General features: G+C 34.3%; 1 protein-coding gene across 1 annotated transcript; it reads right to left on the bottom strand.

Annotated features, from left to right (window-relative positions):
* Nucleotides 1-10,109: 10,109 nt before the first annotated feature.
* On the bottom strand, nucleotides 10,110-18,067 carry LOC131858763 (uncharacterized). The gene is made up of 2 exons (XM_059212210.1): nucleotides 17,732-18,067; nucleotides 10,110-11,864 (listed from the first exon to the last, which is right to left on the bottom strand). The coding sequence occupies exons 1-2, from the start codon at nucleotides 18,065-18,067 to the stop codon at nucleotides 10,110-10,112; spliced, it is 2,091 nt and encodes a 696-aa protein (XP_059068193.1).
* Between the last annotated feature and the right edge of the window lie 1,021 nt (nucleotides 18,068-19,088).

Below are 19,088 nucleotides of genomic sequence, written 5' to 3' on the forward strand. Positions count from 1 at the left end.
CAAATATCTATCACACAACATAATAATAGAGAGGTTTTGCAAGGGACGAAGGGTTAAGGAGGCAATTGAGCTATTTAAGAAGATTCTGGCTGAGGGTTGCACTCCAGATGTGGTCAGCTGCAGTACACCGATCCATGGACTTTGCATAAATGGGCACCTCAAGGAGGCGTTTAAACTTCTGCGAAGGATGAATTAATTAATATATTATTTTAAGTTTTACCCTAGAGGGTTTAAAAAGGTGGGGAATAAACACATGGTTCCAAGACAAATTAGTTAATTTTTGTACTGTTTACATGGATTGACTTTCTAGTCATTGTCCAATGAAGTTGCTTGTCATAACAAACCAGTTTACTAAATATGAGAGAAAGTATGCAGGCCCATATCATATCATATACCTAAATCATGTCTCCAGAGCATCTATAATTTTACCAAAATGAACTGTTGCCTAACCTGGCACCATCAAATGGTGTGTGATACCATGAAATTTTACCAAAGAAGTTTAACTCATAGCACTGCAAAATATAGTTGCTAAGATACTGCAGATTCAATGATAACAGAGAGAGTTGCCCCTCCTGAATAGATTAATAACAAGTAGACTGCATTATTGCATTATATTGTTACAAAAATAGTACTGAGTTACTAACCCGAGCAGTAAGATCGTTGAAAAGAGATGCAGGTGAATATAGCGCACTGACAGTAGTATTTGAAATAGCAAACCCTTTAGCTTTAGCTTTCTCACTAGGATTATTTCCTAGCTAAGTAGTAAAGCATCCTAGTAACTCTGCTTGATCTTTTCGCAAAAGGCATGTTTTTTTCACATACTGATACTAAATGCAATAGGATATTTGTATCAAGCGAACAAACCCACTTGGCTTTTGAATTTTTTTTTGTGCATTTAAAAACCCTCAATTACAAAGATAGGGAAGTCCCCTTGGGAACCAAGCAAAGGCGGCTGTACTATTTTGGAAAAGAGCCCAAGTAGAAATCTCTGAAGCAGAGGAAAACCTGAAGGTATTCAATATTTTTCGAACATTTCTCTTTTTATTTTCAATGCCCCTGCAGGGTAATTAAAAACCTAATAGAATTGAGTAGTATTGAGAAAAGAAGCATTTGGGTTGCGTGTAAAATAAACAAAGAATGTTCAGTGCGAGGAAACCAATAAATTTTGATAAGAATATTGAGTGAAAAGACTTATCATTAAATACTCTCTGCTAGACAAAAGGCAAGTGTTGCAGGCAGTCCGGATTTGGCTAGCCTAACTCCTCTGCACAATGTCGCTTCAAATCCAGAAATGGCTCTGAAATTTATCCAATCGTCTTTGTAAATTTCAACAGAAAGTGCCAAAAACTTTATAAATTCCATCAATATCTGTGCGAGAGCAATCTATCAATGGCGTTGAGCAACAGCAGTAAGGTTTTAGCACACAAGCTTAGTAATGGCCTCTGTGTCTCAAGAGGCCATGATCTTGAAGCGGTTGAAGAGAGATTGCTGTTCGTTGCATTTTAAAAATAATACTGCTCTAGCCTAGCAGAGTTTCGTAATATTTTTCCTGAAAACCTTGTCTATTTTTCTCAAACAACGAAAGTGGCAGGAAATTATTTTAAGTGCAAGAGCCGTGTATGTCTCTGCAGCAGCAAAACCAGCTGCAGCTTCAAATGATGAAATTACAATCTGCAGCTGATTGTACTATTCTCTGTACCTTCCATCCATGTGGTTATTAGAAAGAAAACAAGTCATTAGTATTCACATTTGTCTTAAATTCTCTTAGAATAGATAAACATCATCAGCTGTTATAAAATTTCCAAAGAAATTGTTGTAACCACAATAACTAAGCAAATAACACTGAAAAACTCCAAGTGGATGTGACTAGGGGAAAGGATTTATACCAGCACATGAATGACCCTGATTAATAGTCTACTTGCAGGAGGTCTCAAAAAAGGGAATCAACTTGTGATGTCAGAAAATATAGGCTGCTAGTATTGCATTGCTATGTACCTTTAAGCCATAGAAATTTAGAATACAGCCTCGTAAGCATTACCCAAAGATCCTCGTTCAAACCTTGTGGCCCAAAGATTTTAGTGGGACAATGCGAATTCACCCTAATTTTAAATGTTTTGATATGAAATGTAGGATGTAAAGAAATTTTCCAATAGAAAGTAAATCTTATAAAATAATTAAATGGTGCTATTTGTCTATTGTGAGTTGAACCCGGCTGGGCTTAACCAGCACACTCTAAGCGTTGACTGCTTAGAGTAGCTGGTGTGGGCCCACTCAACCTTCCGTTCCGTTCAGATTTCTGGTGGTCCTCTCCGCACTGGCTTTTCTCTGACTCTCGGCACTGACCGTCACTGCTACGGTTAAGTTTGAGTTCAAATTTGAATCTCTCCCGCCCAATCCAATAAAAGTACTTCTACCCGCCCATTTTGAACTCTAACCTATACAGTGAACATTACATCATCGGGAGCATGGACTACCTTCGCTCACGACATAGCCATTCGTCTGCAGCCGCAATGAGGTTCAGCGAAAAGCAGAAATTTAGGTATGGAGGTGTAGGCGATGTGTGCAAACAGCTGCTGGTGAGCTTTTGAAGTGGGAACAGCGTGTGCTGGGCGCCCAACAGATTTTTTCCGAGTCTGATTATTTGGAAACAATGTTTTGGAAGTTGTCTTGCCGTTAGCATTGGCATTCAACCAGTTCCTACTCCGTCACAAGGACGATCTTGGGCTCTATTCGCCAGTTTGTGTGATAATATAAACATAATTTGATGCAGTGCACGAACTTGGACAATCCTTCTCCACGTCTGTCAATAATCGTTGTATTGCGTATCTCTATTATGTCTTATGAGTAACATTATATTTCTGGGCCTTTCGTACTTGTACAGGTTTATGCGATGTTGGGTTGGTGTGATATATGATTTTAAAATCAAATACTCACGATTTTCGAATGATAGGAGATTTGATTTGGGGTTTTACCAGAAATCAAGCGAACCTGGCGAATATTTTCCTCCACACTTTTCATTTTCTCGCTCAAACGAGGTTGTTTGTTCAGTGGAAGTTCGCACACTGAATTTTCATTGGTTCTTTTTTTACGAGATGAGATTGAAATTTCATGGTTTTTTTTCAGTGTTTTCATTCAGTTCTATATTTTTTTCATTTAGGTTGGCAAAAAAGCACTTCTTTTTTTCAAATTACTCGTGATTTTCTTTTGGGTTTGTCTAAAGGAAATGTTTAGATTTTTATGTAATGATTTCTTTCGTGTTAGGGGAAGCGTACCAGTAGTGGACATAGCTAACTTCGCACATCTAGAACTCTCAATTCTTACATCGGATTTCGATTTATTTTTTTTGTTGTCTCCATATACGACTTAACTACTTATAACTAAGGATCTGGCTTCTGGATAGTAACAATGCACGCTATGGAAATCATTATATGCTGAAAGATTGGTCATTTAAAAGTGTCGTCCCATACATAAACACCTTTGCACCAGAAGTAGATAACTCAAAATTTGCAATAGTAGTGGACAAATGCCCCAATAGTAGATCACCTTTTTTGACCTTTTTTTACTATAATTAGCCCATTGTGCACCACTATTGGTACATGTGATATTCATTAATGAACTTCCCATTATCAATTGTTTGGGCTCCTTTGCAATCTAGTACCAGGGGGTTGGGTTGACAAAAAGGTGTCCACTATTGGAACTATGTCCACTACTGGTACCCTTCCCCTAGCTCCATCCATTTCTTGAATCCATCATTGTTTGAGAGAAATCCTTAAATTTATTCATTTCTCGATCAATTAGCCACGCACACTACTAGAATTATATATAAAAAAATGATAAATAATTCGTGCTTGTGTTAGACCCGGTTCATAACTTGATCCTTCATATACCTGTTCCAATCTTCTTGTACTAATTATCTATAAACTCTAATTTAAAATTAGGAAATCACTTAACAAACTTAATACCCTCCTACTTGCTTTTGTAAATAATTTTTTTTATACTATTAAGAAAAATAATTACTACTCTTTATTAAACTTAGTCAATCAATAAACAACTTACAATATGTAGATTTTATCCTTTAAAATATCCCATATGAAGGAAAATAAACTTTTGGTAGTGATAAAGTATTTTACTACCTTTCTTTTCTTGTTTCCAAAGAGATTATTATAGTAACTAGGAAATCTTACCTTCTACATATTTCTCTTACAAGAACATAACATACAACAATCCCATCTTTTCATCTATTTATGATTGAACGTTCATTTTATTAAATCTCGTACATAACATTCGATATTAGTGTCATCTTTTAAAGATATTAAGTTTTTACATTAAATAAAAATTCATCTCTAATAAATTAATTGTAAGTCGTTCAATTTTATATAATAGTAAGGCATAACAAAGTCTTTATTGTGATTAGTTCCAATTTCAATTATTTTATCAGCTTCTAACACTAAACAAAATTGATTGTTAAAAATTTATGATTTGAAAATAATAATTATCACATATTTCTAAGTATTTTATAAGTGTAGTGTTAAAATTAGTACATTTAATTTAATTTACCTCAATGGAATGTCTTTATTGGTAATACAAATTTGATAAAACAACATGATTAAAATAGAATTGGCTCACAATTGGACTTTTATTTATCTTTGTTTCATGCTTGCTACACTAATAATTTATACACTCCACTTTAAAATTTATAAATCATTTAGAATACCTAATACACCCCCACTTGCTTTGGAAACAAAAATTTCAAATTATAAAGAGAAATAATTACTATGCACTAAAATTAACCAAACATGAAACAACTAACATGTGGATTTTATCCTTTAAAATATCTAATGTGGAGGTTAAACAACATATGGTAGTAGTAAAGCTCTTTACTACCATTCGTTATTTATTTTCCAAGAGATTATTACAATAAGTAGGTAGCCTCGCCTACTACATATTTATCCTACAAGAACAAAATAGATAATAATCTCCAACTTATTCAACTATTATTTAAGTGGTCATATCCAAGGTTCCAATACTTGTATATCCTGGATTGTGTTTGTGTTAACATGGTTGTGGAAACTAGCACATATGCATTATGGTTAACTCTAGTACACTTGTGCTATCATTTTATCAACTACTATATCATGTATGGTTAATATAATTTGGACCACTATTAAACATTTATTTGTGTATCTAAAACTTAATCTTTATCCCCAATTATTCCAACTTTTTATTTCATGTATTTTTTTATCCTTTTGCATAAAATTTATACACATTTATTCCACATCACAAGAATACCAATATGTCCTCTAAAATCATTTTTTATGGTTGAAATATTTATTAAAATCTTGTTCCTAATGAGCATAATAATGAAATTTGAAGTCCGTATCTTTAATTCCAAATCCAAACTTTCTTTTCCTATTTTATTTGATATTGTGAGTTGAACTTGCACACATTTCACACAACATGTTATCATATATGTTAGAACATGTTATGTTATTATATTATGGGCTTTTATGATGACACTTGTTATGTTATCGGGATTTGTTTTTATATTATTTGGACTTGTTATTATGTCATTTCCTTGTTATTATTTTATCCGGACTTGTTATTATGTTATCAAGACTTGCTATGTTATTTGGACTTGGACTTGATATTATGTCATTTCCTTGTTACTATGATATCAGGACTTGTTATGTGATTATATATATCATCAGTTGTTATGTGATTTGGTGCCCTCTAGTATAAATTTTCACACTTTACTTGTACAAGACATTTGTGTGTCATGCTATCATTCTAGGCTCACACATGCATCCTAGGTAGAAAATAATCATACAAAAAATTTTAACACATGCACATGATATGACATTCTAAAACTATTAAAGACAAAGATTATATGACATGCACATATTCTCCAATATCATATTCCATTCTAGAGGCTCGCACATGCACATGATATGACATTATTAAAGATCAAAGATAGAACTACTAATTATGAAAAGACATTGTAATCTTAACTAGAAGCATAGGTTGATGAAAAATATAATAGTTATGAAATTTTATAGAAATAAAATAAAATAAAATTAACTATGAGTAGACAAAAAATTTAACCTAGAACAATGTGATAGGTAGTTTTAAATCTTGCATGTTCACATAAAGCTCATCAAATTTGTATAATAAAATAATAGAACAAACAATGCAATATAAAATCTAAACTTATTAAAAGAGATGAGAATGATAATTGAAAATGTGATAGATAAGGAATACTGAACTATTTTAATAATTACTATTGATTTCTCCCTTTGGGTCAAATGATATGTTATGACTAGTGTGATAGTCTAGATCTAATATTGAAATGCTATACATATGGAAAATAAAACCTAAGAAAGATGTTTGTGATATTTGAGATGAATACATGTGCATATAGTCTTGTCCACTTGACGTGGTTACATGATCTGATTAGGATCTATGACAATTACAGACAAATGCTTAACAATATTACAAAAGTTAATTCAAAGCTTTAATCTGAGCGAATTAACATAATAATGCTTAAATGAACAAAGCATAATAAAGGTAATGAACTGAAAGAAAAAGAGTAGAAAGATAGAAGACAAAACACAATTGATAACGGAGTTCGTCCGCGGATCAGACTACATCTCTGGGTCCTGCTCCAATAGGGGGACCGATCCGATTAGCTCCAAAATCAATTACAAGTGTTACAAGATATTCCCTTCAAGCACAATGGCAACATTATTCTCCAATGTGCAGGAATAATGAACAAATCTTCAAGCTCATAATCTCCTTCTCATCACCTGGATGATTTTCAAAGGCCTAATACCCCCTTTTATACATAAAATTAGCCATAATTAGGCTAAAACCACCAAAACCAAAAAATAATTCCGTAGATATCCTCTTTCCATTTTATGGTTTGGATTTTACTCCATTATTAGGGGTTTGTTTTTAACAAATAACCTTATTTAAATAAGGTTAGCGGTTTAAAGTAATGTTCAAATATAAAACATGCCAATATAATATCTAAAGCTATACATAGCACAACGGCCGCCCGAAATTTTTTGGAGGCCGGTGGTCAAGGGTTCAAACCCCACCGTCTTCTTTTTAAGTAAAAGGTGATTCAGATAAAGATTAAAATAAAACTGCTGCCTATAATTAGCTTGTGCAAGTTGAGGTTTAGCGGTGAAGATGGAGAATTAGTTTCAAGTTGTTATGGGTTCGAATCTCTCCACCCATTATCCAACTTTTTTAATAAAATAACATGCAAACTGCCACGTTAGCATGATGACATCATCAAAAGCACGCTCTTCCCTTCAACCTTCGAATTGCCATAACTTTCTCATACGGACTCCGTTTTTGACGAAACGAACAGCGTTGGAAAGCTTTCGACGAGCTCTTTAATTTGAAACCCATTGTTGATCACTTTTGGGATGATTATTTTTTACCTTTTGACTGCCTCCATACTTGGTTTGACCAAACTTTGACCGGCCATAACTCAGACGTATGGACTCCTTTTTTGCCTGTTCAAGTTGCATTGGATTCAGGATCTCAAGAACTTTACCATGATGCTGATTTTTGGAGCTTTGGAGATACTTCAATTTTTTGGTGAAAATATCCCCCGGATCAAGCCTCCCCACTGGAGAGCTTTCGGACCTTCGAAAGTTTGATTACTTGGAAATTAAGTGAGGGTAAAGTTCCCTCACTTTACCAATCTCCATCCATCTTGCCTTTCTTCGATGCATCCCCTTTAGTCCCACTCGGAGGTATTCAATTGGTCCTCTTCGTGATGTTCTGACATTCTTGTCAAGGATAACATCTTCCGACAACTCTGACATGTACTCTGGTGAGAGATCATCAACTAATGGAACCTGTATGTCAGTGTCTTCATCCAAGATCATTGGAGGTTCATACAACTTCAAATTCTCAACATTGACAACCGAGTAAATTTGCATGTATGGAGGAAGATTAAGGCGGAAGGCATTGGTACCGATCTTTTCCAAGATCTCAAAAGGACCATATCTGATTGGCTTCAACTTCCTTCCTTCACCTTTCATTCTTTCCTTGCTGATATGTAACCAAACACGGTCACCAACCTGAAAATGATGATCTATGCGATGCTTGTCATGGCGAGCCTTGTATTTTGCTTGGCTTTGTTCCAACTGTGCTTCTACTGCCTGATGGATTTCTTGGACCTTTTGGATGAACTTTAAAGCCCTTTCTGCATCATGGTGTCCATCTACAACATCGTCCTTTCCAAAAGCAAAGTCCATTGGTGTCTTTGGCAAGTAGCCGAAGCAAGTCTCAAAAGGAGACCTCTTTGTAGAAGAATGTGTTGCATGGTTGTAAGCATGTTGCACATAATGAAGATTCTCATCCCACAACTTAGGATGCTTGCTACAGTAACCTCTAAACAAATGAACAACTGTCCTGTTGACTACCTCTGTTTGTCCATTAGTCTGCGGATGGAAGGTTGTACTCTTCTTTAGCTTGGTGTCCATGAGTCCCCACAAAGATGACCAAAATTCCCCTAAGAATCGAGAATCTTGATCTGATACAATAGAAGTAGGTAACCCAAAATGAACCCATACAAATTGGAAGTACATATGAGCTGTCAGTTCAGCAGTGACCTGTTTCTTACATGGCATTAAAATACACATTTTGCTAAACCGATCAACAACAACATACAAATAATAATGACCCTTCCTAGACATAGGTAAACCCCCCACAAAGTCCATAGACACACTTTCCCATGGACGGGATGGTACAGGTAAAGGTGTGTACAAACCCAATTTCCTGTTACTTGGTTTACTGGTTGCACACATTACACATCCCTTTATATACATTGTAATAGTTTCCTGCATATGAGGCCAGTAACAATACTTCTACAATTGAACCAATGTTTTACTTACCCCGAAATGCCCTGCAATCAAAGAGGTATGTGCTTCTCGAATCACCTGTGCCTGTTCATCTTTAGGAACACATAGTTTACCCAAGTGGTACAACAAGTTATCCTGCACATAGTAATCTTTTTCTTCTACATGTTTACCTTGGATTAAAACTGCATATATATCCGTAAAGTTCTCATCATTAGCATATTGTTCCTGAAAACTTTCACGAACCATGGAACTATTTTTAAGGATTATCAAAGCATTCTTAATTGGAGGCCTAGAGAGCATATCTACTACTTTGTTATGGACACCTTTCTTATACTTAATTACCAAATGAAACTGTTGAAGAAAACCCATCCACCTAAAATGCCTACTTTGTTGCAGTTTAGACTGTGAGTGCAAATACTGAAGTGGCTGATGATCAGTGTGGATTACAGTTTCTTTGCCCATTAAGTAGTGTTTCCATTTCTTAACACTTTGAACTAAAGCATAGAGTTCCTAATCATAAGTGGGATAGTTACTTACTGCCCCTGAAAAATTTTCAGAGTGGTAGCAAACTGGTTTACCTCCTTGCATGAGTACAACTCCCATGGCAAACCCACTCGCATCTGTCTCGATCTCAAATGGTTGATGTAAATTTGGTAAAGCTAGAACTGGTGCAGTGCTTAACTTTTCCTTCAAAGTGTTGAAAGCCTTCTGTTGTGGACCTCCCCACTAAAAAGTTGCCTTCGTACTGGCCAATGCGTGCAATGATGAAGCAATAAAAGAGAAGTTTGCAATGAACTTCCTCCAGTACTGAACTGCACCTAAAAAACTCCTGACTTCTGTGACTGTACTTGGCTTAGGCCATTTTACAATACAATCGACCTTCGCAGGGTCTACTTTCAGTTGACCATTCCCTACGACATAGCCTAGGTACACTAAGGATGTCTTAGCGAACTCGCATTTAGACATCTTTACAAAAAGTTTTTCTTTCCTTAATACATCAAGGATTTTTTTAACATGAATTACATGATCTTCCCAAGACTTACTGAATACAAGAATATCATCTAGGTAGACTATGACAAAATCATCAATAAAAGGATGAAAGACATCATTCATGACTCTCATGAATGTAGCTGGTGCATTACAAAGCCCAAAGGGCATAACCAACCACTCGTAAAGTCCTTATTTTGTCTTAAAAGCAGTTTTCCAAATATCATTTTCTGCAATTTGTATCTAATGATATCCACTACGCAAGTCTAACTTAGTGAAATAAATTGCATGTTTCAACTGATCAAGTAAATCATCAATTCTAGGAAGAGGGTACCTGTTCTTTACCGTTATCTTTTTCAGAGCCCTGTAGTCAATGCACATTCTCCAAGTCCCATCTTTCTTTGGAACCAACACAATAGGAGAACCGCAAGGAGATGTACTAGGATGAATAACTCCTTTCTCAACCAACTCTTGAACCTGCTTTTTGATCTCTTCATTTTGCAAGACTAATAATCGGTACATGCCAATGTTTGGAAGTGGCACATCCTGCTGCAACTGGATCTCATGTTGTATCTCTCTCTTAGGAGGCAATCCTTTTGGTTCCTGAAACAAGTCATCATAAGCGGAAACAACTCTGACCATTTCAGCCTTATGTTTAGGATCACATCTTTTAAATGCCTCAGATGTTTCTTCCTCTTTGGCTTTTACAAGCATTAATAAAAAGTTCTTACTAGAGTTGACTAACCTTTTCATTTGACCAGCATTAACTAGTGCAAGATTACTCTTTACCTTATGTGCCCGTACAATGTATTCAACCTTATCTTTAAAAAGATGGTATTTGTTCTCCCCTCTATAGAAGATAGCCTGTTGATCATACAAATAGGGACTCCCAAGTACAAGACCACAAATCTCTAAAGGGACTACATCAGCTTCTACCTCATCTACAAATTTTGCAGTGATAGCAAATCTTATCTTACATTGTTTAGTTACTTGCAATTGTGCATCATTGCAAACCCATCCCAGAGGGTATGGTTTCGGATGAGGTATTGTAGTCAAGTTAAGCTTTTTAGCAATTTCTTCAGATATCAAGTTAACTTGAGAACCCGTATCAAATAATGTATCAACTTTAGTATGTTTGACAACAACCCGAATATGAAATAATTCATTCCTTTGCTTATCATTCTTAGGAGTAGAATCTTTACTTGTACTTGCACTTATATTAGAAGAACTTGTAGCTGATGAGAGAGATCTACCTTTTTCTTTACCTTGGATTCCGGTAGCAACGATCTTTGTCTCATCTCCAGAGTCAGATCCAATATCCTGTTGAACTATAGCAGCAATCTTTTGTTTGTCTTTGTTTCCACCATATCTCTTTGGCCTCTTTTTAGGGTGCAGCTTCCAACACCTAGAATCATCATGCCCTTCTTTCTTGCAATGTGAGCATGTGGGTTTTTCACCCTCTTTCTTCATTGTAGCTGTCTTTTTCCCCTTCCCTTTGTTTTGGGATTTGTTCTCAGACTTAGATGGCTTCTTATTAGATTTATCAATAAAAGAACCCTTGGCTCTTGACTCTAGGTGTGTGGCTTGAACACAAACTTCATCTAAGTTACTAGGATTCAAGACCAAAATTGAATGTCTTAGATAAGAGTGAAGACCACCTATGTACTTAAGCAACGTGTCCTGGGTATACAATGGAACATTTAATGCAATAGCCTTCTTTCTGAATTCATGGGTGTAATCCTGGACAGACTGACCTTTCCCTTGCCTAAAAAGTTGCCAGTTCATCATTAACTGTTGCATATGGCCTAGGGGATAGAATTGCTTCTTGAGAGCATTAACAAAGTCTGACCAAGTTAAATTGATTTTACCATGTTGTGAAGACCCATCCCGAATTCTAATCTCCCACCAGGTTAGAGCTGTACCTCCTAACCGAAGAGTAGCTAATTGGATCCTATCAACATCATCTAAGAGGTTTTGGACTCTACAATAGACTTCAACCTGTTGAATCCAATCATCTAATTTTTTAGCATTTAATTCCCCACAATACTTTGGTAGATCAAATTTTACATCCAGTTTAATCTTAGGCTTATGTGAACTCTTGAAAAGAGAAGAAGACTTAGAATGAGTAGAAGAGGGAGAAGATGAGGAAGAAGGAGAAGAAGGAGATGGGGGTGTTTTTGGAGGCTCACAGTCACCTCCTGGTCTTTTCCCTTTGTTCTCACGAGCTGCATGTCTTCGCATCTTGTCCTCTCTCTCTTGTACTAAAACTTGTACAATGGTTTCCAAATTTTGAAGAGTCTTCTAAATACTCTTGTCTTCAGAACCTTCTCCACCACCTTTTCCTTCCATCTGTGATGGTGGATTAGTTCTTCGTTTTCCGATCTCAGGATTATAATCTTCAAGCTTGCCTTCGCCTCGTTGAATCCTGGATCTTGTTAGCATTCAATTCTGCAATACTAGTCAAACAAAGCTCTGATACCAAACTTGATCTGATTAGGATCTATGACAATTACAGACAAATGCTTAACAATATTACACAAGTTAATTCAAAGCTTTAATTTGAGCGAATTAACATAATAATGCTTAAATGAACAAAGCATAATAAAGGTAATGAACTGAAAGAAAAAGAGTAGAAAGATAGAAGACAAAACACAATTGATAACGGAGTTCGTCCGCGGGTCGGACTACGTCTCCGGGTCCTGCTCCAATAGGGGGACTGATCCGATTAGCTCCAAAATCAATTACAAGTGTTACAAGATATTCCCTTCAAGCACAATGGCAACATTATTCTCCAATGTGCAGGAATAATGAACAAATCTTCAAGCTCATAATCTCCTTCTCATCACCTGGATGATTTTCAAAGGCCTAATACCCCCTTTTATACATAAAATTAGCCATAATTAGGCTAAAACCACCAAAACCAAAAAATAATCCCCCTTGGGAAAATAATCCCATAGATATCCTCTTTCCATTTTATGGTTTGGATTTTACTCCATTATTAGGGGTTTGTTTTTAACAAATAACCTTATTTAAATAAGGTTAGCGGTTTAAAGTAATGTTCAAATATAAAACATGCCAATATAATATCTAAAGCTATACATAGCACAACGGCCGCCCGAAATTTTTTGGAGGCCGGTGGTCAAGGGTTCAAACCCCACCGTCTTCTTTTTAAGTAAAAGGTGATTCGGATAAAGATTAAAATAAAACTGCCGCCTATAATTAGCTTGTGCAAGTTGAGGTTTAGCGGTGAAGATGGAGAATTAGTTTCAAGTTGTTATGGGTTCGAATCTCTCCACCCATTATCCAACTTTTTTAATAAAATAACATGCAAACTGCCACGTTAGCATGATGACGTCATCAAAAGCACGCTCTTCCCTTCAACCTTCGAACTGCCATAACTTTCTCATACGGACTCCATTTTTGACGAAACGAACGGCATTGGAAAGCTTTCGACGAGCTCTTTAATTTGAAACCATTGTTGATCACTTTTGGGATGATTATTTTTTACCTTTTGACTGCCTCCATACTTGGTTTGACCAAACTTTGACCGGCCATAACTCGGACGTATGGACTCCTTTTTTGCCTATTCAAGTTGCATTGGATTCAGGATCTCAAGAACTTTACCATAATGCTAATTTTTAGAGCTTTGGAGATACTTCAATTTTTTGGTGAAAATATCCCCCGGATCATTACATCCTTTAAATCTAATGATTTCAATGAAATTTAACATATGCTTAAATGTGTGTCAACGACAATTGGGGTACTAAAAACATATTGGGAATTTATTATGTGTAGAAAATCAGGACACATTGTTGACATTAAGCCAAATCTATTTTCTAATATACATATAAATTAAAGAGACACATGATATCTATGTAAATGCTTATGATAATGTTGTATCTATTGATGTGGATGTAATAAAAAATATAATTGGTTCATTCTTCTTTTCAATCTAATTTGAATAATTACCAATGACTTTTGAAATTGTCATTGAACACAAAATCTTAAATGCTAGATCTATATTGGTTTAGCATAAATAGTGATGGAAAACAATTAGCCTTTAAAATTGACATTTTTGGGCAATAAAATTAGAATATGAAAAGATAGGATGAAGTTGTTGAATAGTTCACTAAATGATGTAATTTAAAAAGAATATATATATCCTAAATAATTGAATGGGACATTTTTACAATTGAAATAATAATAATATTCAAAATGAGTAATATGGTGGACTTATAACATAGACTTGTTATCATTCATTATTATGTACTTAAATTTTTTCATGTAATTGACGAGTTGATTTTATGAGAACTAGATTAGAGTAGGACATATACATACATATATATAAGAAAACATCAACTTATTTATATTGAATGAAGTTACATCAATTGATATGAAAAAATAACTAGCAACATCAAATACTATCATCATCAATTAGTGAACATAGGGCCAATGTACATAGTTGATTTATTTAACAAAAGTAGACGAATACAATGTTGTTTATGAAACCAAAATTATATCAATGCACGTATGTTCTTCTATGGGGTCTTGCAAAAAAAAACGAATGTTCAAATGTCATTAAAATTATATATTTAAATGTAAAGTTCAATTTACGCTACAAAAAGTTAAATGTATTTTATTCAATCTAATGTACTCGCCAAGTTGTATCTATGTCATCCATGTCATCAAGTTGTACTTGACATCTCAATACCAAAATTTCATTTTACCTATGTATATAACAACAATATATATGTTAAATTTATCATAATTAAATTGAATTATAGGACCCCATCTTTTATTACCATATAACAACAATAAAAGAATTGCACTCACCTAGTATTACAACTTTGGTTATCCAAAAGTTGTAAAATGCACAAGTTCAGTGTCATCCATGTTACATAAAGTTGTACTTGACACCTTAACACCAAATTAATTAGCTATATGTATAAGAATAAAGAAGACATATATACATATAGAAAGTTACATATAAAAAGTTCACACAATTAACACAAACTTACATGCATAGATTTGATTCAAACCTAATGTACCATTTGCATCCTCTCTCTTTTGCAATGCATCTATGATTGCCTCATGCTCTTCCATTGAAAGTGTCCATAATACCTTATTAGCAGGTCTCCCTTTATATCTTTCTAATTTGATGTTTGTTGCCACCACCAAATGAGAATAGTGTATAATCTTCTTTTCTAATTGGTAGTCTTCATAAGCTGGTAAGCCATTCCTTCTTGTTAGGTATTTGTGTAGCCATGTGCCAACTACCACAATGGACCCAACTGGATACTGGAAACTATCATCATCTACTTGATTACATATCAACTTTTTCTTAGGTTCTACACATCTAGATAGCCAATAATTAGTTTCTTCATCATTATCCTCAGGTCCAACAATAGCATACACATGTTCTGGAAAACAAAATTAACATGTAGAAATAAAACCTGTTAGAATTTATAATTCAAATACAATCATAAATTATATGACAATACATAAATAATATAATTTAAAGTTATAAACAAGAAATTTAATTAAATTACTAGGTTGTATGAGGTTTGAAACACGACCCTAATCTTCTGATGCAAATACATGATCTAGGTCTTCATTTCTTCTAACATCTTGATATTGTGTCTCACTAGGTGTTAAGGATTTTTGTTTCCATTCTTCAACCCATTCTATATTCTTGCATTCTTCCCATTCACCTGCAACACAAAATTGACAAAAACATGCAAGCTCCCTAGTCCATATATTCCAAGTGTTAGAATTAGAACTCTTAAATAATGTCATCTAACTAACCCATTGATTGTATCACAATCATATCTTGGAAGGATATTCTCCTCTTCAATTAGCCAGAAGAAACGTATGATTGTAGAGTTCTGACTTGATTCCATGGATAAAGTTGTACTACACCAATCCACAATTGCACTTGCATTTTTAAATTTATCTTTTTCCTTGAATTTGAGTTGCTCTCTACAAAGGGCTCTCTTAACACATGCGTCGAAACCATCATGTTCTCCTTTCCCGTGTCCAGCCTCAAAAAAACTCCACATGTGTTTGATATTGGTTTGCTTATGTATCCTACTCAACCAATATAACATTCTAGCATTCTTGAATTGCCCTATGCAATTATCTGACCATATTAGATGTTGCGTCATTTGAATTTATCTCTCCCTCAAATTCTCATAAAAGGTCTTGAAGCAATACTAGACAAACTCTGATGAGCATTATTTATTATCACTCATATAGAAATGGTACTCTCTCAAAAATTTACGATCCTCTTCTATACTATCAGGTGCATGCCTATAGATAATATGAACAAAAATAGCTACTTGCATTGAATTGTAATATTGTGATTGGACCTCATCTTGTGGTGCAAGCATGTAGTTCTCTACAAAGTCAACGATCGAAAGTATACTACCAACAAGAAATGTATTCTTACATATTCGAAACTGACCATCAAGCCATCTAGCATTTTGAGAGTGTTTAACATATTTAGGTATGATCTTACTCTTAAATTCATTCATAAATGCATGAACACTAACTTTTTCAGTAATTAGATTGCACCGTCTTCCAACCTTTCCATCCTTCAATGGATACTCAACAATTTTAAATCTTTTTACATCAACTAATTGTTGTCCAAAATCATTTGAAAGATTTTCATACAAACATTCATCCAACAATGCAATATTTCCACATATATCACATACACCAGAAATACATGCATTGAAAAGAAAATATTTCTCATTAGGTAGGTTGCAAAACAAACTTGACATAAACTCCTTTATAGTTTTAGGTGGTATATCTATACCACATTCTTGCAACATTCCATTACTATGCATGGTAACACATATATATCGAAATACATCATAATGGTAACGAAATTGAACATGAGTTTTGCAACAACATGTGACTCTTTCCCTGTTAATCCGAACATACCAAGGTTTACACTTTTCAAAATACCTTTGACTAATGCTAATAGTTAACACCTTATTATCCAAAAAAGAAATTTACAATTCAGTTTTAGTCATGTTTAAAAGGTGTTTTGGATGTGGATCACGAATTTTTGACCCATCTCTTAATTTAAGAACATATCTAGCATTAGGTGATATACTCTTGTATTATCATGCCAGAATGTTTTGATCAAAGTTTTGACTTCAACAGTAAGTTTCATATCAAACCTTGGTAGTCTACCACTAAAAGTCCACAAATTATTTGCTGGATCACTTTCAAAGTTAACTCTTCTCTTTATAGCTCTTGACAAATTTTTACGATGAATATTAAGATATCCGCTTATGTTAGTCATCATTTTTTTATCAAAAGTTATTTTGCTTACTAAAGTTGTTGTTATTGCTCGTTGTGTTGCATTCCTATATTTAGAATGCCTTTTTCTTTCCCATTGTATCAAAGGCTCTAGCAACAATCGATACAATTTGTTTTAAAGACTCATCCTTCTTCTTGGGTTTGACATAAAAGCCTAACTTCTTCATCACTTTTTGCATTTTAGTCATTTTAATTAGTTGAAACATTAATTGACATTGAAACCCAAATTTCTTATTATAAAAAAATTATCTAAACAATCAATTTGCATGTGTCCTAATCTATCTCCATGAAACTAAGCCAGGAAGATTGTCCAGCACATCACTTTTAATTTGAAAATATTCATTCATTTCATTATTATTCAAACATGTTTCTTTTTCAATTGGTGTTTTCATGTCTACATCCACATTATTCATTTCAATTGTCGGTTGATTTTGAATTTCAATTGGGGTTCCAATTTTGGTTTCAATTTCGGTTTCAATTTTAGTTTCAATTTTAGTTTCAATTTTAGTTTTACTTTCATTTGGGGTTTGATTTACAATTGGGATTTGATTTAATGAGTAACCCGCTTCTACTAAATCACCAATTTGTTCATGAGAATAATCATGGGGTTGTGAAGACATACTTGTATCTAATAATGGATTAGAAGATGCACCTAAATTTGGTTCTATTTTGTTTCCTTCTTCAACATTTATGGTGTCCTCGATGTTCTCCTCTTCTGAAACGATAGTTGAGCTTGAAGTTCCAAAATTATTCAATTGTTTAATTCTTGCTCTTCTTTCTCGTTGACATTTTGCCTCCTCCTCTCTATTTGCTGCAATGTCTTCAGCCGTCAGAACCTTCCTTTGCCTCTTTCTACATTGATCTGATCCCATGGCTGCACCAAAATTCAAATTCAAACGGATCTCCTTGTCAAATCGATAATAAGACAAGAAAAGATAATTATTTAACAAAATATTCTCTCTGCAGATCAAACCTGTTGGATAATGATTGAATAATCATTCAATCATTGAAATTTGTCCTTGTGGGCCAATTTTTTGCCCAATGGATCTTTTAAGAAACGGGCGCCCGTTATTTGAATGAAATGGGTGCTCATTTTCAAATCGGGTACACGCTTCTAAAAAACGGGTGCCCGTTTTTCTTTCAACGGTACAAAGCGAAATGGGCGCCCATTTTTTGAATTTCAAATAATGGGCACCTATTTCATAAAATTTGGAGCGGGAAACAATCCTCTACCTTGGTTTTGGCTTCGGGTTAGGCTTGGTGGGACCAAGCCTATGCTTGGAACTCCAAAATAATGGCTAAGGCAAAAGAATATCAGATTTCCACCTTGGCCTATTTTTTTAAGGGCCAACCTGATCAAATTTTTTGATGAAACAAAAAAACCATTAGATTTCTCAGTGTCTTGATTTCAAAAATATAAATTTCATAGTGATAAGATTATTTTTACTATTTTTTCATTATTTATTAATCAAGAGTGGTACCTAAACCTAAAATACTAAGGTTCAGTAAAACTTTAATAACTTTTTTGGTTTTTACGTTTTTAGAAAAATAAATTAGATGACATCAATCTACATACAATTATTTTGAAGATTAAAACAAAAAATTAAAAATATGAATTTTTTAGCAAATTATGGGGGCCGTACACCTGATGTTTTGAAAATGTACTTTATTGTCAATTAAAAATTAATTAAAAAAAAAGAAAAAATATTCTCATCAATATTTGGTGTCTTATGTATCGTTTCCCAAAAGGATTTTCAAAAATTCATTTGTTTGCATCAAAAAATGGTGGTTGTACACGTGTGGTATGGTCATGAAACAAGCATTTTGAAAAAGTGGTTTTTAAACATGCCTACTAAAAAGAGATTTCTACCATGTGTGCATTGAAATAAATTA

This window comes from Cryptomeria japonica, chromosome 10 (genome assembly GCF_030272615.1).
Source record: "Cryptomeria japonica chromosome 10, Sugi_1.0, whole genome shotgun sequence".
Lineage (NCBI taxonomy): Eukaryota > Viridiplantae > Streptophyta > Pinopsida > Cupressales > Cupressaceae > Cryptomeria > Cryptomeria japonica.

Bases quoted from the DNA above. Each gene is read 5' to 3' on its own strand.
- LOC131858763 (XM_059212210.1), bottom strand. From the start codon at position 18,067: ATGGGATCAGATCAATGTAGAAAGAGGCAAAGGAAGGTTCTGACGGCT. The intron at 11,865-17,731 runs GTAAATCAAACC...TGGATTCAACAG, and splicing joins CATTAAATCAAATCCCAATT to GTTGAAGTCTATTGTAGAGT.